Source organism: Fundulus heteroclitus, chromosome 2, assembly GCF_011125445.2.
Source record: "Fundulus heteroclitus isolate FHET01 chromosome 2, MU-UCD_Fhet_4.1, whole genome shotgun sequence".
Taxonomy (NCBI): domain Eukaryota; kingdom Metazoa; phylum Chordata; class Actinopteri; order Cyprinodontiformes; family Fundulidae; genus Fundulus; species Fundulus heteroclitus.
In genome coordinates this window covers 30,147,985-30,173,200 of record NC_046362.1, presented here as the reverse complement: position 1 = coordinate 30,173,200, position 25,216 = coordinate 30,147,985, and the positions used below count along the sequence as shown (strand labels likewise).

General features: G+C 38.2%; 1 protein-coding gene across 1 annotated transcript in view; it reads left to right on the top strand.

Moving 5' to 3' along the window:
• ppfibp2b (PPFIA binding protein 2b) overlaps positions 1–25,216 on the top strand; it is a gene marked incomplete in the record, with an annotated part of 133,796 nt that overhangs the window by 32,830 nt on the left and 75,750 nt on the right. The window contains 1 exon segment of the mRNA XM_036124677.1: positions 5,729–5,937. Within this exon segment, the coding sequence (XP_035980570.1) occupies positions 5,729–5,937 (209 nt within the window).

Below are 25,216 nucleotides of genomic sequence, written 5' to 3'. Positions count from 1 at the left end.
GATACAGCCGTTGGATAATGATAATGCATTTGGCCGGCGGGCCGGAAAATTTATACAGATTCCTGGACGGTGACTACAAACAGGAAAAAAAACGGCTGATGACGCCATGAACGACGAGCAGGAGAAAAACAACGACTTACCTTTCTATCAACTCGGCCCGTTTTTCCAGGCTTTCCAAGCCCTCGACACTCAATCCATCGTTTGAGCTGAACGTTGGTATGTTGTTCCACAGTTCTACCAGTAAAATGGGCACCTGGACATCCTCTTGTGAAAGTTTAACAGCTGAAAAGTCGGTCATATAGTTGTGTCTGTTGCATGTGTAATGGCTGGTTGCTACGTGCGCTCTCACACTGTTTGCCCAACCTTAGCGGCAAGGGGCGTTGCTCATGAGATGGTGACGTCACGTGCGCGGTACGACATTTAGATATTAAAATCATACACCAAATAATATTCTAATGACATATTAAAAATATAGCCTAATGATATATAAAAAAAGTCGAGTCTTTTTCTCAATTTCCGAGTCAGAATGATCTGAATGTAGGAGTCCGAGTCCAAGTTCGAGTCATCAGTGCTCAAGTCAAGTCAAGTCACGAGTCTCTAAATTTAGCTAATGACTCGGACTCGAGTTCGAGTCTCGGACTCGAGTACTACAACACTGTCCGATAGGAGCCTTGAGTAGTCTACAAGACTGCCTGACTGTAATGTCTAAACTAGAAGTGCATTCATGTAATCCATGTACCCGTTTTCTTTGACAGGGCTACTTGGTTTTAGTTTTTTCATGTCAGACAACGTTTTCACTAATTGGCAGGGTCAAAGGATCTGAGAGCAGGATATTTTAAAGAAAAACCAAGATAGCTTGCAATAAATAGTCATGGCCACAACATTTACTTTTAAAAATGAACCAAACTTGATTAAATTGCCATTAAATTTACACTTTTAATGTCAACTCACATTTATCAATCTAGATAACTTTAGGGGTCCTGACAAAGGACTTTGGCTCCCTTTTTTTTTTTAATCAAATTTTTCTATAATTGGTCTGGCTGAAGCATTTTTTTTTTTTTGTCTAATACGGAGTCCCACAGTTACAAGAAAACCTTTACAGTAGGTTAATGAGTGGCAAAGGAATGAAACAGACTGAAAGAGGCTGATTGTAGATGTGGGATTTAGAAAAAGTAAACGGATGTGCTTGCTGCAGCCCTCTCAGCCTTGACTGGGACAGATTTGACTAACAGGAGGGTAAATGTTTAATGTTATCCATCAACATGATGTGGGAAAACAGAAAGCATCTGTCCAGTAAAACACAGGGAGATAAGGAGGCAGATGGAGACATTTCAGATTAGATACAAAGAGATAATGACGACGTATCAGAAGCACACCCCATATACAGGGTTCTTATGTAGTCAAGAAAAGCATTTTCTGAGCCTATAAGCACCGGAAAACAAAATAAAGTATGGAAAATATTTATATTTTTATATTCTTTAAGAAAAGCTGTATTCATCCATCCATCCCTACAAACATTAATGGTTGTTTAACACCAGGAAATATGCTGAAAGGCCTCAATAAGTAACCTATCATGACTCGCTCTTAAGAAATACAAAACCATATGAAAAACAGTGACTGACTTCTATCTGTAGTGAAAGGGCTACAAAACAAAGTAAGGCTTTGGGAATCCAGTGAACCTCAGTGAGATCCAGTTTCTACAGTCTGAGAAAACATGTAGCAACGGTGGATACGGTGCTAATCAGATTAAAATTGTTTTTTGATGCTAAGAATGACACTTGATACCATCTTGATACCGCAGGGAACTTTTGTGAAGAGACCAGGTTCAAGATAAACAACTAACCAATTACAGTGTAACTGTATTTTCATTGCATTAATTATGCCGTTAAATTGTAAAAAAAAAAAAAAAAAAAAAAACCTCATTACCAATTAAGGGGAAAAAAAGCATACAAGTGTTGCAAGTTGTGCAAATAATATGGTTTAAAAAGTTTAATAAATTAAAATAGTTCATCTCTCTAGCTGTTTCTTAATGATATCCTGTGGCTTGTCCAGGTCATCTGCCTAAAAGGCAAAATACCTTAATGCATAGCTTTTACTTTTGCCCATTTTGACTAAAGAGGGTCGCAAAGGTTCGTCTGTGGACATGCCTACCATGTTACCAAATATTTGATTCTCAGCTGTGGTAGTTCAGGTGGGCTGCTGCAGGAGAGGAGAGACTCAGTTTATGTGTCTCTACAGCACTGAGGTCCAAAGTTCTATTACTTGGGAGAGGAACCTGGCTCAGTTTATATGCAAATATCTTTACAAAATAAAATATTTTACCATCAATGATATAGAAATATTAATTATTTGTATCCCATGTGTGGCTGGCCAACAAAGGTTACTCTAAGAGCACATCAATGTTTTATCCAGGGGGTCACAAAACAAGTCAGAACAACATTTAAACCACGGCAGGCCTCACTCTCTTGAGTTAAGGTCTGTAGTCATTATTTAACAAAAAGAAAGAGACTGAGCAAAATTACATTCATGGTAGAGTTAAAAGACCAAAACCACAATGGAGCAAAAACAACACAAAGGCCCGTCTCACGGGTATTAAAAAGATGCCTTCATTTTCCTCAAATGAAGAGACAAAAGGGGAACTTTTCTGCTTTTAAACAAATGCAACAGTTCAGAAAAAGAACATTGTAATGACAGTCAAACACGGTGGCAGTGGTGTGATGGTGTGTGGCTCCTTTGTTGGTTCAGGACCAGAAAAACTTGTCATGATGGATGAAATCTCCAGCATCAATGCATCAGGAAAACAATCAAAAGCACGCCGTCTGGTCCAACTTTGGATGGCTAAAAAAAACAGTGACTTAAGACCAAAATTAGGAAGTCTAATTGCAAATGGAATAAAGTATTTAGGAGAAAAAAAAAACTGAAGGCATTGAAATAAGACACCTGTGTAAAATAAAATGTCTTCTTACAGAGTTGTCATTGTTGGGCACAAATAATTTTTTGACATGATTAAACTGTGAGTCTCAGACTTTTTCTATACAGCCAGAAGATAGAACCACATTTTCAAATAAAAAGTTGCATTTTCTCACAGTTGTTTCTGTGTTGTTGTTTTTTTTAAAAATAATATTTCATTTTGTTGTCGAACACTTTTCTATTTCTACTTCCTCACTTCTATGAAACATTTAGGTCCAGAAAATTGTCATCACACCATGCAATAAATGAGCGTTTGGGACTGTAACCAGCCTCCTCACCCTGAAGAGCAGAGATGTTCCTAAATAGCGGTTCTCTGTCAGACTTCTGCAAAAAAAAGAAAAAAATCGGTTAATCTCCTAATCCCACTAAATATGAATGAATAAAAACAATCCTGCAAATAAGAGTCAATCAGAAATCCTCTATAAGACTTATCTGCAGTTTTTGCCAACTCTTGATGGCAGTTCTTTTTTTTTTTTTTTTTTCACACAGCTATCACAGAAATCTGTGTCGGACAATTAGGAGGGGGGGGGGGGGGATCCACTAGCAGCAATTTATCACCTTTCTTAAATGTTTTAGTTTTTTTTTAGACTCCAATTATGTTTTTTTTTGTTTACCAACAACCAAATCTTTATGGTTCCTGCAGCTGCTGCAAAACGCGCTGAGGTTATTGAGTGCTCTGAGGCTCGCTGTCCCGGCTCTCTCTCTCACCGCAAATAGAAACACATTAAAAATCCCATTAGCGATAGCATCAGCCAATCACTAAGGCGGAAATTAGAGCCACTTATCAACAGAATTTAGATATGTTGGTCATATTACATTCCACAATCAAAAGAGGTTTTTGGATCTGGTGGGAACGTACTGCGAAAGCTCTCCATTTGTTTCAGGGTTGATGGAACTGGACCGACGCTGCTTCCCCTGCTTTCAGAGTGACTACACAGTTAAAGAATGTGACAACAGATTAAACTCATATTTGAAATGGGAATCCAAACTACGGCAGCCTCTGTTTTAAGAGCCGAGCTGGTGCAAATGTTAGGCTTTGAGATGAAGCGAAGCTGTTTGGGTGGCTGTGGAGAGCAGGTGTGCGAAGGGTCCTGCAGCACCTCAGGGTGGATGCATTTGGTACATCGGCACAGCGGTACCTGTAAAACTCCACCGGTGAAGCTTCGACAGGATGCTGTTGATCTTCACTAATGTGAGGTCGGACCTGCTGACTTGCGATTTTTAACAAGAGTTATCACGCATGCACACAGATTATTTTATGCAAACTGTTTTTAATTTGAATTTTTTTTTTGTGAAAAACATTTTCACCATGAAAGAAAATTTATACCGTTCCCTCATTTTGAATCCAAGTATCCAAGCTAGGAAAAGTTGTTAAACTTCCTCCACTCTGCGTCGTTGGCCCTGCTTTCTCTCATCTTCCTCTTGACAATACTCCACAGATCCGTTACGGGGGGCTTGGATCAGGTTAATGTGCCGACCGATAGAGCAGGGGGTCGCGAGAGGATTTGTTGGTGATGATTTTGTATTTTCCTTTTTGTGAAACTGACACCACGGTAAAACTTTACAAGATGCTCAACATTCCTCATTTTAATGCTGGGGGAAGACTGTTCTTATTAAAATACTACTTTTACGACTTTATTCTCATATTATTTTTATTGAGAAGCCATGCAATAGAACACGTCGCACTGGGCCTGAAGCAACTTGGTCTCTTGTGCCTCTCCATTCTTCCTCCAGACTCTGGGACCACGAGCTCAGACAAAAATAAATTGAGACTTTACTTTTATCTGAAAAGAAAAGCCCACTGAGCAACAGCCCTTTTCTTCCTAACTCAGGCAAGATGTTTCTAATTTCCAGGTATTGCCCATCTCCTAGCTATATAGGTGTGGTGGCTCTTCAAGGTCTGACTGCAGCCACAGCTCACACATCTGTTGTAATACAATATAAGCTGCTGGTGAAGATTCTCAGTCATCCAGGTCATGGTCATTTCAAAAAAAGTAAAAAACAAAGCAACTGGACTTGTTTTTTGTAGTTGACGACGTTTCGCTTCCTCTCCAGGAAGCTTTCTCAATTCAAAAACTTCCTGGAGAGGAGGCGAAACATCTTCAACTACAAAAAACAAGTCCAGTTGCTTAGTTTTTTTTTTTTTTTTTACTTTTTTTGTAAATACAATATAAGCTCGTTTGTTTTCTTGCAGTTCACCTTACTCGTGGTTCTACATGTCATCTAAAAGTGTACAGAAGACATGTTTGTTTTTTTATTCAGAAAAACCCTGCTGGTAGAGAGCAAAGCAACAGAAACATCCGTACAGCTTTAAATGTAGTTGTTTTCACCAATTGTTGTGTTTCCACGTCAGTCGATGTTTAATTTTATTTTTGCTGTCATAGTGGGCTAGGAGGGGCTTCAAGACTACTTTAAGACAGGAATGCAAATGTTCTTTTTTTATTGTGCTGTCTCGTGATCTAGGCCATGATTTATTGCGTTGAGCATCTATGTAACGTGGCTGTTTTATCGAGCCAACGTTCATTTGACTGTATCCAGATGCGTTATTGTTTGCCTCACAGTTTTAAATATGATTTGCGGGGCAATCGTCCAGGCGACACATGGACATTTTTGAATCTGCCGACAAGATGGGCGGCTCTGATTAACTCACGCTTCCTTTTTTTTTTTGCAGCTTTACTTCAGCATGTGGAGCAGATCTTCTCTTAATTAGCTGGTAGCACATATTTACTTTAGGCGCACGCCTTGTCTCGTCACGCAGGTTCGAAGGCAGCAGCGATGGAGTTTTCCACTACTGTGTACGACCTGGGTTCTCCTGTCAGCGCCAGTCCCCTGCAGGTGGTCCAGTTAGCCGAGGAGCTCAAACTGGCTTTGGAGGTTCAACCCAACCAGGAGGAGAAAGACAACCTCAGAGCTCGGCTGCCTCCAGAGACGGCACAGGCTCTCATGGAATGGCTGCAGACTGGAACTGTGAGTAGAGGATCTAAAATGACAGAAACTCTCCATGAATCTGCTTTAACCTTTAATCTAAGGGAATTTATCCGTTAACTGTTCCTGGATTATTTTATCAATCTCTAAAAACAGGGGATGATCCCTTTTTCTGTTCTTTGCTGTTGTGGTTATACTATCCATAGGTGACTCAAACATAATGGAACAGAGTCAAAACAGAACTATGGAGCATTAGGGCCATTGTAGATTGAAGAAAATAAATTAGCCACGGAGGAGGAAAATTCCATTTAAAAAAAAATGGGGGAAAAAAATCTGTAAATGCAGCAGGAGGGGACATCTCCTAAAACGTTGTAGCAGATATTTCAGGTTTATGGGAGCAATAAGTAAGAAATTTGCTGTAAAATTAACCTAAATCATTCTCACTTGTCACCCATGGTGGAAGTAACATTCCCTTTAAACAATGGTCCTCTCCATCAACAATGTCTTAGTCAAATTTTTCTCCTTTCAAACCTAGAGGTACAGTCCAGAACTACTTCAGTGCAGTGTGTAGCCCGTGTTTACTTCCTGGTTCCTGAGCCAATCATATGAGAGTTCCTAAAACAGAGAGCAGGGTTGGTATTTTATTTGGCAATAGAGCAGCAGCCTGCAAACAAAGGTTTGGGAACCCCTGCTTTAATAGATGCTTTAGGTCATCTACCTTGTTATGACTTTAGAGAAACGTCTTGCTTGATTATTTTTCTTCACTAACTGTGCTTTTATTTGAACGTGACAGGTGCACCAGACATTTCCTAATGTTTGCGGCTTGTGTGTTTGTGGCTGGTAAATGCAGCAGAAAAAGTGCATCAGTCCAGATTGAAGAGTCTGATCATCTGATTTAGTGCTGCTTTACTTTCAAAGCGGAATAAATGCTTTTTTGTTATTTTTAGTTCTCTGTTTTTGCATCTTATATCTACAGATTATGCTCTCATGCTCAACTGCAGCTTTGCTATACAAATATATTTAGTTCAAGTTTTTTTTATAGGAATTACTTTGAAACCTATGAATTACAAATTCACAAAGTGCTTTTCAAGGTATCAGGGTTGTGGTTTCTTCATTCTACACTAAGGCAAATTCAATCCAATTATCTATAAACTAATGCAGAAATTCTCAGTCAATGTCTGTAAGTTCCCCTTAGGTGCTGCACACAAGAACTCAAGATTAGAATATGCATTGGCCATAAAAATATAGCATTTTATTCTGACAGTGTAGGAATCCAGCTGTAATCACTGTATACGGTGGTCACATTGGGTCAGATCAGGTTATGGTTGTTTTGAGGACAGAGGCATTTACCAGCTGTTTTTTCTGCTGCAAAATACTGCATGACCCTAGGAGGATCTACTCGGATCAGATATCCTGTCTGCCCTCCATCTTTTGGACTTTCAGTTCAACTCCCTCTCTGGCTTATGGATTTCCGGATTTTCTTTCACTCAGTTTTTATTTGTTAGAAGAGCTGTTTTTTTTCTTCCTTTTTCTTCGAACCAAGAAAAGTTATGTCTATCCATCTTTCTTGTTTTGTTTTAAAAACTCCTTTAAATGATTATTCGACACATTAGGCTTGAGATTTAGAAGCATGATTGGTACGCATTATGTACAATCCATCTGTTTTCTTTTTTTCTTTTCTTTTTTCCATTTTTTTTCTTTTTTTTCTTTTTTTTCTTCTTTTTTCCTTTTTTTTTGGATTGAAAACAATCCATCTGTTTTCAAGAGACAGACATAGGAATGTTTATAATTTCACATCTTATTTAAAATGCATCCGACGTTTTAACATGGAACAGTGATTTAAGGTGCAATTCCACACATTTCAATTCAATTTTACGGGCCCCATTTACTCTGGCTGTTTGTAACGTGCGCATCCTCTGTGGCGCTCAAAACGGGGCTGTTTACATAAGTTACTTCAGATGTCGAACGGCTCCTCTTCCTGCGGGAGTGTTTCTTCTCCAGCAGCAGTGATCAGGACATAGCACTCCTCCCACCACTATAAGTCCAGAATCCGCTTAAAAAAACGCAAGCTTAGACCAATACAGGGCTACACTATTGATATTTTACTGAGATTATGGTTTGAAAGGTATGGTTGTCTTTCCAAAGTTTGTGAAAATGTATCACTAGAATGGATTTTTAATTAATTTGCTAATCTGACTCCCAAGTGTGTGCAGGAGAGAGAGGAACAGAGTTTCAGGTGGAAAAATTAACAAAACAGTTATTTTCAACAGTCATAGCCCAGAGGTGGAGTCACTCAAAGACTTATGGAAAAGTCTAACTGTGACAAAAATCTAATAAATGTAGCAGGTTAGACTTTGGAGGAAAAACAACATAAAAAATGAGAAAAGAAGAGCATTGGCAGCTGCATTGTGTCTCCTTCATTCAAACTTAAGTGGTTGATGACATAATCCTAAGGAGTTTTCCCTGCTCTAGGTGATTTAATCAATTTAATAATTTCTTTCACTGTCTATTTTATTATGTATTTGAAAGTAAATGCTGTAAAACACTGTGATAGGGTGTTAACTTGAATGGCAAGTATTGTTAAAAACAAAACAAAAAAACACACCAGTTTTCTAGCCATCTTGGCCCTGGTTCTCACAGTAGAAATGAGGAGGGTTTAGAAAAATGATCCCAGAAAACTACTGTGGCTCCTGGAAAGGATTTCTGCAGTGGAGGCGCGCCTATACATCTATGCATCTTCAATCCATTTATCTCATAACTGTCTTGTGAATTCATAAAAGCATATATTGTAGCGCTGCGCATTTACATAAGCAACCCCTAAAACGGTCTGCACGACAAAACTGTGCCGTAGCGTCTCGCACGAAGGTATGCGGAAAGAAAAACGTGTGAAAAGCGAGGTAAATGTTTACCCAGGCGTTTTACCCTTCATTGTTTTCATCACCATAAAGCACCTGGAGAACTAGAGTTAGTGTTTTATTGCTGAAAGAACAAATAGAGAGTTAGAACATGTTCTGTTAAGTTTTCCTTGGAGACACCATTACAACTCAACTATTATTGACTTCCTGCACTGCGTTCCCTCCCTCACACCGTCTGTCGGCCCTTTGTGGCCTCTCAGTCATTACAACTTCTCTGTTTACGTCAGCTTTTACCTCTCTTTCCCCCTCTTTTTTTCCCCTTTCACTCTCTCTATAATAGTGCAGAGTCTCCCCGCTCACTGAGACTGTGCGTGTTTAGGCACCCGCCCTCGGTTTTCTCATGCAAGTCTGTTTTGTAAATGTAAATGAGGCAGTTATTTTATTCAAGCAGCCAAGTCTCTGGCAGGAGGACTTGCTTTCTTAGGACTGTTACTCTGAGGTAAGGCCAAACTGCTCCAAACAGTTTGACTTATTATCTGGTAATGTTTGGTTTTAAATATGTATTTTAAAGTAGGGAGTCTTAATTATTTAGTAACAAAATAAATGAATAGAAATGAGGGTTTTGGCTGAAAGCTTTTATGCTTTTCATAATAAAATTACTGGCATACAGCTGGTTGTGCTGTTGGAAGTCGTCGGCTGCTGTTGCTGAGCTTTGTCCTGCAGAGGCTGCTGTTTTCTGTGCAGAAAGCAAAGTCAAATTGTATTCCGAATAATGGAGATGGGTGCGGCTGAAAAGAGAAAGCGACTCTTAAGTCTCAAACATTTTCAGCTCCTTCATTGTCTCAGCAGCAGATGTCTCCCATGTCGCGCTCGCTCACTGCTCATTCCTCTCCTTTTCTTTCGCTCTTTGTCTCATTTACAGTTTCGTCTTGCCTTCTGCTTCCTGTTCCTGCAACCCGTTTTCAGTCCACAAGTTCATTATCCGCGTGAACATGAATGTACTTTTATAAAACATTCATTTTCATTTGTGTGCAAAGAGAATGTGCACAATTGATGGGCTGATTTTAGAAAACGGTAATTCGATCTGGAGAGACTCACACAGACAAAAAAAGAGGCAGACAGATTTATTGACATAAATTAGAAAAGTTGCGCTCGGACCCCGGCAGAAGACGTGAAAGCTAGAAATGTCTGAGTAGTCAGGTGAAGCTTGAGAACGTGAAGAATGAGATGGGGTGGAGGAGAGTCGAAGCTCAGCTGAAGAGCAGGAGAATCTGAGTGGGCCGCCTTATAAGTAAAGTCTTGTGGGATGGAAGGATGAGGTCCAGACGCGATTGGCTGGTGCACGGATGATTGACGAGACAATCAGTGGAAGCAGGTGCGCCCGGGAGGGTGATTCTTCCAGCTTGAACTTTCATTTAAACTTCATTATTTCTTTTGATCGTCTGTCCCCCTTAATCCAAACTTCTAAGAATTTGAAAACAATATTCAATGTAGCATAATACAATCTTACATTCGTAATTCATTCCTTCAGACTTATTTCCTGTAATGTATTAAAATTCAAACTTGACGAATAACAAGGCTGGCCTTAAAGAGTTATTAGAGTAATGATTTGGTATTATATGTGTCTAAAACTCTTAATTATCCACTTGCGATATTATTCGGGCATTAATGACAAAGGATATAGAAACAAGGCAATATAAAAAAGACCATAATAGTAATGATTTACAACAGTGTAATTAAATATAAGCCTTTGTGATACAAAATATATATAAAATAAAAGCTTTTTCTTAAATCGTCATTCTCATCCTTTATAAAACACCTCAAACCAACAAACAAACCTCCGTCAACAACAACCAGCTACGTCATCTTACAATTACAATACCCCAGGTGCAGCCATCTATAACAAACATCCACAACCCACCATTAACTGCCAATAATCACCAGCAACCAACAGTAACTACCTCAACTCAAACGCCACCAAGACTTACTGGCCACCAAAAACACCAAGGACTAAAAAAAAACATCAACAACCATCAATAGATCTTTAGAGATAAGCATCAAACAACAACTGCTAATGGCCTCAACCACTAACTACTATAGTGATTTGAACAGTGGCGATGTTAAGTAATTTACTAATGTACGTGTATATTGTTGAACAAATACTAGATGTATTTAGCTGACCTACAACAGCTTTTAATATCTCAGTTAAGGCTGACCTCCAAATTGTTGCAATTCTTTTTTTTCTTTTTTTTTTTTTACTCTTTCTCCTTATAAACTCCCTGTCATACTTTTCTTGCAATTCAGCTATTTTGGATGTAAGCATTCAGTGAAGTTCTTTTAAAATATCATCCTTAAAATTTATAAAAATACAACAGTTGCAATAGTTTCCATTCGAAATTCATACGAACTTTTACAATATTGCAAAAAAAGAAAATGCAAATTAGGTGTGTTCCATTAGCTGGTTAGTGGTTAATTAACCAGGCTACACAAAGCATAATTTAGTCAGAAGTTGACGTTACGCCTGGCTGTAATAAACAGGAAGTAGAGGTTGCAGAAGCATGGACCACACATCTGAGAAAAATAGAGAGAGGCTTTCTGGAATGTGTTGCTATCAGGCAAGTTGCAATTGTTCTGTCGTGTCAACTAGTGTTGGCGATGTTACATGCAGCCCAGTGATGTAGAGGAAGAAATGGATTTCCATGTGTGTTCTGGGGAAAACCCGGGAATATATCGACAGCAGAACGAGCTGATCAGTCATGTAAGGTAAATGTTGGCTACGCCAGAACTTATTCGGCGAATGTGTTTCCATCTCCCGTTTAGTGCGTCAACTCTTTTTCGGAAAAGCCTAGAACAACCTAAAGCGAGCATAAACCCTTTTCTTTACAAAATTGAGGATGTTATTTCACAATTTGCTGTTTCCATCAACCTTTTCTAAGGCGACACGTCAAAATATGGTTAAAAACATTGAGGTTTTAGACGATTCCAACAAGATTTCTTTCCTGAAATAACCCAAGAAACAGTCTGGAAAATCTACACAACTCAGTTGCAACAGCTTCTAAAGGAAAGCTGTTCTTGTGCACATTTTTAAAACAGATGAATAAAGGTCTGGCATATCATCAAGGCATCTTAAACAGAAGCTTGGCTGCTCCTTCTTGCACTCTTCCTGTCCAACTTCTCCTTCTTATCTTGTGCCTCCCCACTGACCTAACAGGAGCAGGATCAAAGATGTTTGAGCTTCGTAATTAGTTTTCAACCCTGGGGCTTCTCTCCTGGGATACTTCACAGTGAAACTTATACACAGGAAGGATTATAAGATGCCTTGTGACTGCCACTTATTACAGCTGACTCAGACATGTCTGTCTTCAGATGGAGGATTTTTGGAGAGCTACTGTATCTCCTGGCCAGAAATCAGCAATCACAAATACAATGTTTTTTCTTGTTGACTTGTTTTCATTTAGTTTTATCAATTAGCATTAAACTTACTAAACAAATCCATAAATAGTAATGACGTTATACTGTATATTATACTGTATATGATGTCCACACATTTAAACCAGTTTATGGTCTCCCCAATCTCCTCAGCATTTTAATGATCACCAAATTTCTAACTTTCATTATTTGCAAAACAGTACTTGGTACCTGCTAACCTGCTGGTTCTGACAGATTTATCATAAATGTAAAAACAGTTTTACAAATTTTTCTCTGCATGGGTTTCTGTTGGAGCTGCACAATATTTTAAATCCATAGTTGGTAATCCTTTTCAGAAACACTTTTTGTTGTACTGGGTGAAATGGTCCTTCCATCCTGACAATCGTCAGTACATTATGTATTTAGTAAAAGGAAGTGAAAAAAAATTATCTGTATAAGCAGGGCTGTTAAAACTCTGACCAATCACTGTCATTTGCACTAAAGAGAGGGGATTTGTCAGAGATCTGGTCCTGCTCTCACCCCCCTCTGTCCCTCAAGTTCTGGGGGTATAACCTTATCTATTGGCTGTCCCACATGCCAATCATTATGACGCGCTCACGCCAGTGTGCATGCTCGTTCCTTGTTAGTTTCCACTTGCTGGCTGCGCATGTGCACCTCTAATGTTTATGTATCCAGTTAGCTTCGGTGTTAGCCATTCATTGTAGCTCTGCTGATCTCACTTTGACCATGGTCAAGAGTCACAAGAAGCAAACTGCAAACAGTGAAAAGCAATAATACCAGAGTAGATTTGGGAGATTTTTTTTTCATGTGATCCCCTGAGGAGCGGAAGAGCAGGGAAGCCGGCCTTGCGGGGTTATTCCAAAAGGGACTTGGGGAAACTTTCAGAAAAAATTGCAGACTCTTCCTTTAAGTAGCTATCATCAAAATAGCCCAATATTGCAATAGCAAAGGACTTGTCAGTTTCAAAATTTGGGAGGCTAATAATATTTGAGGTGCTATGCATTATGCTGTGTGGCTTTTATATGAACTGACCGAATTTAGTGACCTTGATCTTAAAGGTCATGGAGCGCTGTTTGGATATACTGATGATGAAAAAGAAAGAAAATTGTGTTAAAATGCCAGTTAAATCCAAAGGATATCATAGTTAACAATACTTAATAATATTACAAATACTCAGTTTCCTTATATCTTGCATCCTTAGTTTTACTACCACATCTGTATCATAATCTTAGAGAAAATGCCCTTTTGGGGATTTCTATATCTACCTCTAAATGTTGTATATAACAGCTGCAAAGAGTGCTGGTGTATGCCACTTAGCAATGGTCACAACTTCTACAAACCCTGATCTCTTCCTGCAGAGATGTAGTGATGTCGCTCTGTGGTGGCTTGAAAGAGACTTATTGAGGAAAAATACACTTCTTATCTTCTTCTTGGCATAAACGTTTGTGAACAAAAATAGTGCAGATTTCTTTAGTTGAATGTTTCAGGTCATTAAACGCACATTAATGTCACATAAATTATCTTACTAAATAATTTTTTTATCATTTATCAAAGGAAAAAGAAAGCAAAACCAACATGTAACTATGTGAAAAGTAATTCCCCCAGACCCTGTAGCTAATTGTAGAAACAACTGCCATCGGGCATTTGTGACGACTTGCATGGAGTCTTTTTCCCCACAGAGGAGGTATTTTGGCCCACTTTGTAGAATTGTTTAATTTGGCCATATTGAAGTTCTTTGAGCATGAATAGTCTTCTTAACGTTGTTCAACAGCATCACAATAATTAAAGTTGAGTTCGGATCTCTAACTACGTCACTCTAAAACCTTCCTGTTTTTTGGCACCTTCCAGGTTTTTGTATCACTGTCCTGCAGCATAAACTGATTTTGCTTGAGCTTAAGGTCACAAACTGATGGCCAGACGCTGTTTTTCAAGATATTCTTGTAGAATATGTCTTCCATTTATGGCAAGTCATTTAGATTCCAAAGGGGTAAAGCAGCCCTAGACCATCTCACCACCATCATGTCTGGCTGCTGGTATGATGTTATTTTCAAATGTTTTATCTCAGACATAACAGGAGACACACCTTTCAAACTGTTCCTCTTTTGTTTTGTTACCCCACAACTTATTCCCAAATACGTGCATGTCGCAACCCTGTCCAGACTGATAGATGTCAATGTTTCTCCTCTCTTCTTGGAATCTTTTAGCTTACTTCTTGTTGTCAGATGGGCTATTAAGGTTCAACTGATTAAGGTATTTCAGTTTCAATGTTAATTTTTACAAATGGCAAGAAATAATTCCAGATATCTGATTAATACCAACACGTTTGCATGTTACTGCACATCAGGGGATTTGTTGATTTGTATCGATCTGGTAATAATCAGACCTAGGTATATATTTTTTTAAATTAAACTCAATTTTTTTTCAAATAATCTGGTCAATCAGGTCATTTTTAAATGGGGCCAGGTTGTTTTGGATCACTTTTTTTCTTACAATACCACACTTCATGAAAGATTTACCTCATTCAGCTCATCAGAGGACCTCTTTTAGTTGAATATTTACCACATTTTAATTCTGATTAGATGGAAAGTGATATTTCTTTGTCTTTGCAAAGCAAAACTTGTCATAGGGAAATCCTTAGTAATGCAGTAGCCCTGTCATTGAATTTCAATGTGAGATCAATAAAGCCTATCTTATCTTATCTTATCTTTGTTTCTATGTTACAACTGTATTGTGGGATATTAAGACACTGCATGTTTCCCAAAGTTTTTATTTTTATGGAAATGGCTATACATACAGAATTGTATACATGTACCACACACAATTAAGAATTTTAATACAAATCTAAAAGTTTTATCATTTATTTATTGCTATTTCATTGGTTTGATTTTCGCCAGACCTCAAAGTCCAGTGGTTCTAAAACGCTGCTCTGCACAATACCCAAAATGTTACCTGATTTCCATTATTAGATAAATGGACTTTAATAGCCTCTGCTAAATAATTCATGAACTTACCAGAGAAAATAGTTATTCACTTTCATATGCTACAGTTTGACTGTAAAGCTTTAACGTACCAGACATAGATTTATTATTTGAGGAGCATGGGTTACGTATAATCCTCTGCTGTCTCTACCTTTGGTGCATGCAGTGTCTGTGCGTGTTTTTGAGTAATCAAGAAAAATGGCTGACATTGCTATGATGAATGTGTCTGTAAAATGTACAGGAAATCGAACCCCAGGCTAATAGTTTTAAACAACAACAAAAAAAAAAAAGATGAGACACAGAGACAGGAGACTCCTGCAGGCTGTTTTGAAGTCTTCCAGCATCGTGAATATAACTTAATTAAAAGAGGGAGAGAAACTCTGAGTTTTTTTTGTGTGTGTGTGTGTGTGCTGCTAGCATAGTCTGTTGCTGCTTTGTTCACTTCTTTGGCATCCGATGGGCCCAAACTCAAGAACAGATGACAGAGAGAAAGGGAGGAAAAACCCCTCCCACTAACCCCCTCTTCTCTGGACTCGGCCATTTGGCTGTCAGACGGACTTCAGTAGAAAGAGAGGAAAAAAAACAGGGCGAGCGACTCTAAAATGAAGAAAGAAAGAGGGGACAGAGGAGGCGGTGTTTGTCCAAAGGAAGAGGAGTGTTATTCTTTCGGAAACTTTGGAATGAAGAGTAGTTTCTAAGGAGGGAGAGAGAGGAAAAGAGTGATATTGAAGAGGGAAAGGAAGGAGAGAATAAGGAGGAGGGGGGCGACGCAGAGAGGAGTTGTCCCTCTCAGGAGGCAGAGATCATAAAAACCCTCCTCCTCCACAGCTGTGAACATCGTAACAGTACTCGCATGCTACACAGCCGTTAGTGACTTGACTCTGACTTCTACACGCGAACCCTAAACACGCACAGTCCAGCAGAAACAGAAGGAAACAGTCAGGCCAGTGATGGGCTGGGAGCATGGAGACTCCCATTGATTTCTACAGGCACTTCTCCTGGCTCAAAAAGGTGAGGGCTGCGTCCTTTTTCATGTTTGTGTTTTTCATGACTCTCCATGTGGCACATATTCCATGCATTAGATCGATGCCCTCAAGGGCTTCTCCTTATTGGCTGCAACCTGGAAAAGTACCGGTAAAAGGGAAAGTAGAAACTCTGGTGCCCCTCCGAGAAAGAGAGTTGTTGATCTACTTTGGATGCGCGTCATTGTCCTGCTTGCATTGTGTTCTTTCCTGGCAACAGGCTGTTTTCTGATGTAACTTCCCTTATAGTTCAGAAGCTGGGCTGCATCTCCAAGAGTTGTTGTGGCATTACGACGACACTCCTCACAAGGGTTTTGTTATCATATTAGAAGCATAATCCCTCAGCTGATGGCCGTTGACAGAGCTGCGACTGATCCTGCAGGATTTAATCAGAGATGGAACGTGCCATGTGATTAAGAAATGTCACTGGATGCTTAATTGATACAAAGCTATATGTTGTGTGTTCACAAGTTAAATAAGCTGTGTTTTTTTTTTTGACTGGTCAAAGGTTTTTAAGCCTGCCTAATTTTGTTGCCTTGTGCTTAAAATCAGACTGTCTTGTCATTTTTAAAAGGGGTCTTTTGGTACCCACTCATGTCCTTTTTTGCCCCATTGAGGTTGCATATCTCTTGTACAAGTGAAACCTGGCCAAGACTACAGCAACACAGTTTAAATACGAAGGTCACACTACAGAGTACTAATCACATTTCCCACAGCTAGTCTAGACTAAAGGCATTTTAACTGGACTTCAAATTAATTAAGGGAAGCATTTTCTACAACAATTATTTCTAATAATTAGGTTTTGCTGGCTAATTAAGAAAAAGTACAATGAGAATCAATAGACCTGATAATGGGGCTGGGCGATATGGATCAAAATTAAAATCTTGATATTTTAGGATGTAATGTTGGTATACGATATTTATCTCTATCTTTTTCTTTTCATAAAGTAATTATAAAAAGGCATCTCTGCATCAAAGCTGTATCCCAAATTATTCAGATGCATTTTTTTTTAACAAAATATGAGAAAAGGCTAAAAAATAACCTACTGGGATACATAAAAGTATAATTCTAATGCAACATAGACCATCTCACTATAAATGATATAGTCTCATCTCGTCTCTTTTTAAAAAAAATCTCAATATATTTAGAATCTCAATATGTTGCCCAGCCCTACTTCGTACATTTCTTTGACTGCAAGGACTGATCAGCTGTGTTTGGGTCAAATGAGGGAGCAGAAACATTATATGCACCCTCACTACAAAAAATGAGGAGTAGCTACTTTATGTGCCATTGTTAAGACACCTATGTATACCCATATATAACACACCTTTCACTTACTTCACCAGCAATGATAATTGTCACATCGATTGATTCCTTCCATTGTCAACATCTGGTTGTGGGGTTAGTGGAGTGGGGCGCTATTGTCCAATTTCAACATTTAAGGCAAGTCTATCTCAAGACCACACGGAGACATACAAGAGCAACAGGAGCACACACCAACCCGAGAGTTTAGAGAGAACAATTAACCTAACATGTGTGTTTTTGGACTTTGGACTTCATGAAGAAATAGGCCAGGATTTGAATCTTGCATCTTCTCGCAGCACCGGTGCTACACGTGCAGCCGTGACTGAATTGTTAAAGACATGTTGGTGCGACCATAAACATGTCATCTAATATGTTAACCACACACTGCTAAGGTGCTGATTTGAAGAATCACAAAATAAAAGTTAATATTTCAGCACAAAATGGTAAAAAGTCTTTTTTTTTTTGTTGTTCTTGTTGTTTTCAGAATATATATAAAAGGCATTGGAGAGGACCCTGTCTTTTCTTTCTATAGAGCAGTTAGACTGCTCTATAGAAGCAGTTTTCTTTTTTTTTTTTACTGAAATCGTAAAAAGTAGGTGGTGTGCTTCATGCTGTCATGCATTCTTAGACTCTGTGATCATAAATTGAGTTCCACCCGCTCCAGCACTCGTAACTTTCATAGCAGATCCCTTGCATATACTTTCCCTGTGCAATACTTTAGATTTATGTAGGGAGAATATGTGAAACAGTAACCTGCTTTACTCATAGTGGACGCTAGTCATCATAAAGTAAGTCAGAAACAGACTGTTCATTATTGGTGATTTCACTGAACCTGTGTAATAAAAGATAGTAAATTTTTATTTGTCTGCTGGTATTCATAATAGTCGGTCATGATAAAAGTGGCTGCTGTCAAAATATAAGAGTTTTGCAATATGTAAGGTCAGTTTGTTTTATTCAGAAGGTATTTTCTTGAATTGATAAAATGTATTAATCTAGTTAACATATAGTTTTCCTTACTCTTCCCGCATCAATGGGGAATGTTGCATATAAACAATTTGCATGAAGATCTTGAGAGAAACATGTTGTTTTTTTTTCTTACTGGAAACAATTCTGCTCACCTTTCAGGCAAAAAAAAAAAGAAAAAAAAAGGGGAATCATTTTGGTTAGCCTGTCTTGGAAATACAATTATACATGTGCATCACAACTTCCTCTAACTGGTACAAGGTATTGTAGGCCTCAGCTAAAATTAAAAACTGTAAAAAGTCCTGAAAACACAGGGCTGGTAACACTGTCCAGATTAAAAAGTTGACAGAATTTAGCTGACAGGAGAAAGCTTTCACACATTCATTCAGAAGTTTCAAGCACTCTGTTTCCTTTCCTTCCATTCCCACACCAGGCGATGACAGACAGATAAACACAGACTGCCCCAGTTTCCGTTATCAGACCCTTTCAAGTGCTGTGTCACCATCCCTAACTGGTTCTGCCTGATAGGAAAGTCGGCGATTACAGCTGATTTTCCACTTGAGCGACGTACCAGAGTTTACAGCGCAACGTTGCTGCAAAACTAAATTTAAAGTTCGGGCGTGTATTTGAAGAGTTTCTCATAGAAATGGTGTTTTGATTCCTCACTTCAGTATCTGGGTGTTTGATCACGGTGAGATAATTGGTGCATGGCCTCCATTTAATCATATCAGGAGGCTAAATCTATAAAAAAAATCCTCAGACTTTTCTAAACTCAGCTGCAGATGACATACCAAGGTTTCTTGTCTCCAGTCTTAAACATACAATATACAATCATTGAAAGGCTCATTTGTTTTTGCATTTGCCCTGTTAATGTCTGTATTTTCTTGTCTGGTAATAAAACCTGTAATAAGGGCTTGGAGCTTATGTTGGTCTGTATGTAGAAAACAGCTCGACTTAAACGGAAAAACAAAGATATTTGTTTCCTTCTCAAAACTGGGTCATCGGTGTTACAATAAACTGGCTACACATTTTAGGCCTCTGGCTTTGTCAGGAATAATTATGATGGCGCATCCTAGCTGGAGTTCAGCTATGAAAGGCATCATTTGTTTTCATGTACAATGTGGTACATGAAGGATATGGAGGATGAAATAGACTCTCATGGGTTTATTTATACAGAGCGTCTGTTTTGTGGGATTTTTATGAAACTACCATTGTCTTGCCGAGATAATGTCGTAGGTGACATTTGTCATTTTTACAACCATAACCAAAGCGTGCATTTGTACTTCAATATCTTATTATTATTCTTAAACATGTTGCCTATATCTCATCCAGAGGAGCAAGTACTCACATAATGAAGAGAGGTGTTTATTGCTGTCTTAGTGATATTCTGCATCAAGTTATCAGACATTTTACGTGCTCAGTGTCTAATTATCTTCACCAGAGTTTCACTAAAGTGACTTTTGGTCTCTTTATGGTGTGGGGTTGGTTTGCGCCAGAGCTTATTTTGCTACTTGAAGTGTGAAACCAGCATTCTAGTGATGTGGGCTGTAAAACCATGCTGCAAACAGCTGATAGACAGGGTAGTGATTTGTCATTCCCTGTGGCTCCATCTTTCCAACAGACATGCTTCACAAAGTGCAAAATTACTATTGGCTGGAAGGTTTATTTAAGATTAAATGTTTTCAATACAACGAAAGGATACAAAAAAAAACCCTGAGATAATCTTGTCATCTATACATAATTGTAGTAAATACTGACAGCCTTCATTTTCATTTCTGGGGATCCCAATGAGTTTCAACACCAAAAGGTATATAAAGTTTCTTCCACTTATATCTGGGTATACTCCAGTATCTCCTCCCAGTAGATTATTCCTGCGAAATGACTTTAAGCTTTTGTTTTTTTTTCCAACAAACCTTACCAAGACCTGAATTGATGCTAGTGCTTGCTTAGCACCAGTTCTTTGTGTTTCTACAGCTGCAAGTTCTGGTTCTGGGACCAATAAACCGGTTCTTTCTTAGCACCAACCTGAAGGGAAAAATAAATTAGATAACCAGGGTGAGCATTTGGACTCGGGCCAACAGTCCAAAAGATGTAAACGCCTTGTTGACAGCTTAGTTGTGTTTTAAATATTCCTTAATTAGGACTTGATAAAACTTGCTCTATATGTTGTGTTCAGGTCTTACTTTCCTATGCTTGGTCTGGTCAGATCCGAGATCTGCTGATTTGGACCGTAGAACCTAGGGCTGAACAATTAATCGCATTTTCAATATAATCGCGATTTAAAAAAAACGCTATTTCCAAATCGCAGAGTCTGCAATTTTTGGCTCTGTAACAATAAGGGAATTAGACACGTCCATTAGGTGTCAGTAAAATGTTTAAAGTGGGTTTGCCTCCACATGGAAAGGAAGACAGTTGCAGCAGTGAGATAATCTAATTGTATTACTTGTTTTAGAGTTTATATAATCATACATAGCATTACGTACTGGTCAATCAGTTTAATACATAGACTTGATTGTTGGTTGCACTTTATGTTCAACAAGGATTGATGTCCAAATCAACTAAAAGCTGTTCTCTTGAACAATATTCTGATTAATAGAAACATTAAAAGTTCTTGTTTTAAATAGTCCTTGTTTACAAACATCTTTATTTAGAGGCCCAATTTTGTTGCTTGTGGTTAATGCAGAGAAAAGTCAAAATTGCAATTTTGGTTGAAATATATCGTAGGCAGAACGCAATCATTTCTGCTCTGAGTTTAGATGCTGTGAATGTTTTAGCAACTAATCTGCACAGCGAGGAAACAAATTGATTTGTTGTTTGTATATGTTTAAAAAGACATGATAAATTAAACTGGGGGAAAAAATCGCATTGAATCGCAATATTAAGAAAAAAAATCGCAATTAGATTATTTTCCAAAATCATTCAGCCCTAGTAGAACCCTCACGAAGACTGCTTGTATTGTTAATGCATCAATAAATCAAGATGGTGATATTAGAGCATGTTTTTGCAAAGATTCTGAGTTAAGTAATACAGTTTATTTAGGTTAACAGAATAGAGTCTACTCCATGTCCTGTCATCCTTCACAGAAACGCTATATCAAACAGAGGGAGGATCAAACATTTGGCAGAAGAGAATAGCAGCACAGTGATGTGGCTTGTAGTTGGCTGTCTGGTTATGGAAAGCCAAGAATTATTTGTATAGAACCAGTAGAGAACTGGTTCTAACTCCAACCATGGTTTATCTTCGGAACCTTTTTAGCGATACAATCCTAAAACTGATCCGATGCCTGAACTACCCCTGTTGAGTTGGTTTTTTTTAACTCCTCAACATCTGTAAGGCTGAGCCCAGGAGGAAGCTCATTTGATCTCATTTTATCCAGAATGTTGTTCTTTTGGTCATGTTCCACATCTCTCAACCATAGATGAAGGTTGGAACATAGACGAACGATTTAACAGAGAGCTTTGCCTTTCGACTGAGCTCAGATTGCAGCTGCGCTCTCCTAACTACAGACTGAGCGTTAATCCATTTATCCATTGTCTGTTTCATTCTGGTCACTTGGAAAAAAAAAAAAAGACAAACACTTTAATTCCTCCACTCAAGCTAAAGACCTACCCACAACCTGAAGCACATTCCCTTCCCCCTTTAGGCTGCTAAATGTTGCATTCAGATCTTATCTCCACTAAGCCTCCAATCCCAAAAAAGGAGTATTTGAATACACATAGAAAATACGGCACTGTTTGAAAAGTGAAGGATTAAAAGATGTCCTCGTAAAAATGTTTAATATCTAAGCGTTGGTAAGATTGATTAAATGGGCTAACCAAGACTAACTTTTAATCTCTTTGATGAGCTAAATCTGGACAGAACCTAAAAAGGTAACATTTGTAACACATTTTTCAGGGTTAGACATGACCACAAAATATCATCACCAGCTCTCATACTGTTGTTTTATCATCAGAAAAAAAAAAACAAGATTAATAATAACCCAGAGCAGTAATTCAAGTAGTGAAGACTACCACCACCCGGTGTGCCTGTGTAACTATTGTTTACCAAGGAGACTGAAGGCAGACTAGTGGACAGGCATTGCTGGCCAATGAGTTGCAGCGATTACTCATGAAAGTCATTATATATAGCTTTGAGGTTAAATAATAAGAGAGGGGCTGCTCTTATCTAAAGTCCAGTTTCATCTTATTATTTAAAGCAAGACTAATTCTGACATCTGGAAAAGAGAGAATGAGTTTTAATGTGTTATATTTTAAGATATAAATAAAATTCCAAATGCATTACTTAATACCAGTTAGAGATGTGAGCTCATAGGTTTGCTTCAGCTCTAGAGATGACATAGCCCAAAAGCATCTTTGGAAAATCCCTGTTGAAAGCGAGAGTTCAGCAAGTAGCAGCTTTAGACCAAAGCACTGCATAATCTGAAAATGTCTAGAAACGGTTCCAGTAACTCTTCGTTTGGTTTGCCTTAGTTTTGTTTTCAACTCCCGAGTGGTCGGAACGTATAACTCTGATGAGAACGAGAAAAGACTCAGACCCGATGTCTCTCTTCCTTCTGTCCTGGAGTAGATACCAGAAACCTTTTTCTAATTTTAGACCAGAGCTCGATAAAGCTTCTTTTCCTGCTCTTTTCCTGTTTTGCCATAGGGGCTTCAAAATGTATCCGTAACGGTTTATATAAGATATGTTTCGTTCCACTCAAAGGTCAGAGGTTGAATCAGAGAAGTCTTTTGAAATTGGATTGCAAGCCTCAGTCACAGTGCGGGTCTGTTTTCAGATAAATTACACTCAGATGAGTCAGATGATGTTTCATAGGAATGCATCATGTGCCTCGAACAGGGATGATTCTGTGAGCTTGTTGTGTACGTGTTTGCTATCTTACATTCAGTGACCCTGGAAAGTTGCTGTAAAAAAAAGTTTTTGCACTAGAAAAACAACCAATATTATCAATTGTGTTTCTACACAACAGATTATTGGAGGTAAAAATTTATGACCCCATGAACAATTTACAATGTAGCCCCTAATAACAAACCAACTCAAATACTCATACCCTGTAGAGCTCTTTGTTGGTTAACTTTCTGAAGATGTTCACTGTCCAGGATGTATTATTGTTTTACTTTCTCATAGAAACCTCTGTTATGTAGGTTTTCATGTGGTGGAAAAACAGATAATGGTATAGACATCTACCAGTAAGATTGCACAGGTGTGAAAACACAAAGATTCCTCTTGCTTATTCATGATCTGCTGGCAGAACGTGGACTTTCAACATAAATCCGTAGAAGCTCCACACATTAACCAAAGGTTATTTGAATAAATTAGTTTTTAAATTAAATGAGCTTTGCAGTTTATCAAAAAACCTTATACTCCTTTTCCTATTAACATTTTTCGTCTCCTTTATTTAGTGATGGCAGAAAAACCTGGACTTTCAGGTCTGAGACAGTTCAATTCAATAATACTTCATTAATCCCAAAGGGAATTAAACGCTGGTGTAACTCATGGGGATTTCTTTAACAAGTTGTTGTAGATGGTGACGGCTGCAGACCCGTCTTACAGTGGGTTTGGAGAAGCCTCTGATTGAAGAAACTCTGTTGTTGTACAGAATAAGATGTATAGGGTTATCCATAAGTACAACAAAAGAGAAAACACCACAATTAATTTGATTTTGCTACTCAGGCAAGCGTGTCAAAAAGAGGAAGATTGTACTGTAAACCCAAATGCGTTTGTGCTTTTGGAGAAAAATGTGCTCCAGGAATCATAAAGGCTGGAAAGTAACCTGTAAGAAATAGAAAGGCATTTACATCGCCTCATAATAGCATCTGATCCCCAAAATTAGACTTAAGGTTCTGGTGGGTATCCTGAACGTTCTGGAAAGTAACATGTTGGGTCTAGAATGGATCCTGTAAGAAATAGGCATTTATATCACCTCATAATAGCACCTGATCCCCAAAATTAGACTATAAGTTCTAGAATCTTATTTAAGTTTTAAAATGCTAAATCTAAAGCTTCCCACCACCTCAAATTATTGCCTGATTTTTCCACATTTTTTCCACACAATCTGTACATTTTGAAAACATATAAGTTGTGGAATTTAACATGTAAGTTGAAGCTTAAAGTCTCCTCATAAAGTATGATTTACATATGCATTTCTACTGATTTTATATAACAAACTGGATTTCCTTCTCACTCCTTATATGAAAACATCTTATGTTTAGTCACATTACTCCTTAACATTGGCTTGTTGAGAAATTCAAAGAGTAGGCAGCATTTGTTTTTGTTTTTTCTTGATTACATGCTGGTTCTCCAGAGATAAAAAGTAAAATACATTTTTAAAAAAATGTTTTCCGTCAGTAGCTACAACATGTGAATGTTATAGAAAATTAAAGGTGAAAATCAGTCACCGTGAAAATGGTAAAATGTCGCCCAAAAGGATTTAGCCATATGATACAACTCTATTAGTCTTTATGTCAGTAAGCCATCTCTCAACATGTTTTTCACTGTGTATTTCTGGCATACACTCTAATCTGATTATCTAAACAGAGCGAAGCATCTTGTGTTTGGAGTTAACATATTTTACTGTCTTTCACTGGACTAAACTTGCAAAGTTCAAATGGACGTCGAGATGGCTTAATATAGTCCATACCAGACTGGCTAAACAAAGCCCAACTTGCAATGGCTTTGCCTTGGAAGAATTGTGACTTCACCAGAAAACCAGAATTAATCCATGTTTTTTTTGTATGTGCACCACAGGCCACCCTTCATGCTTTGTCCATAA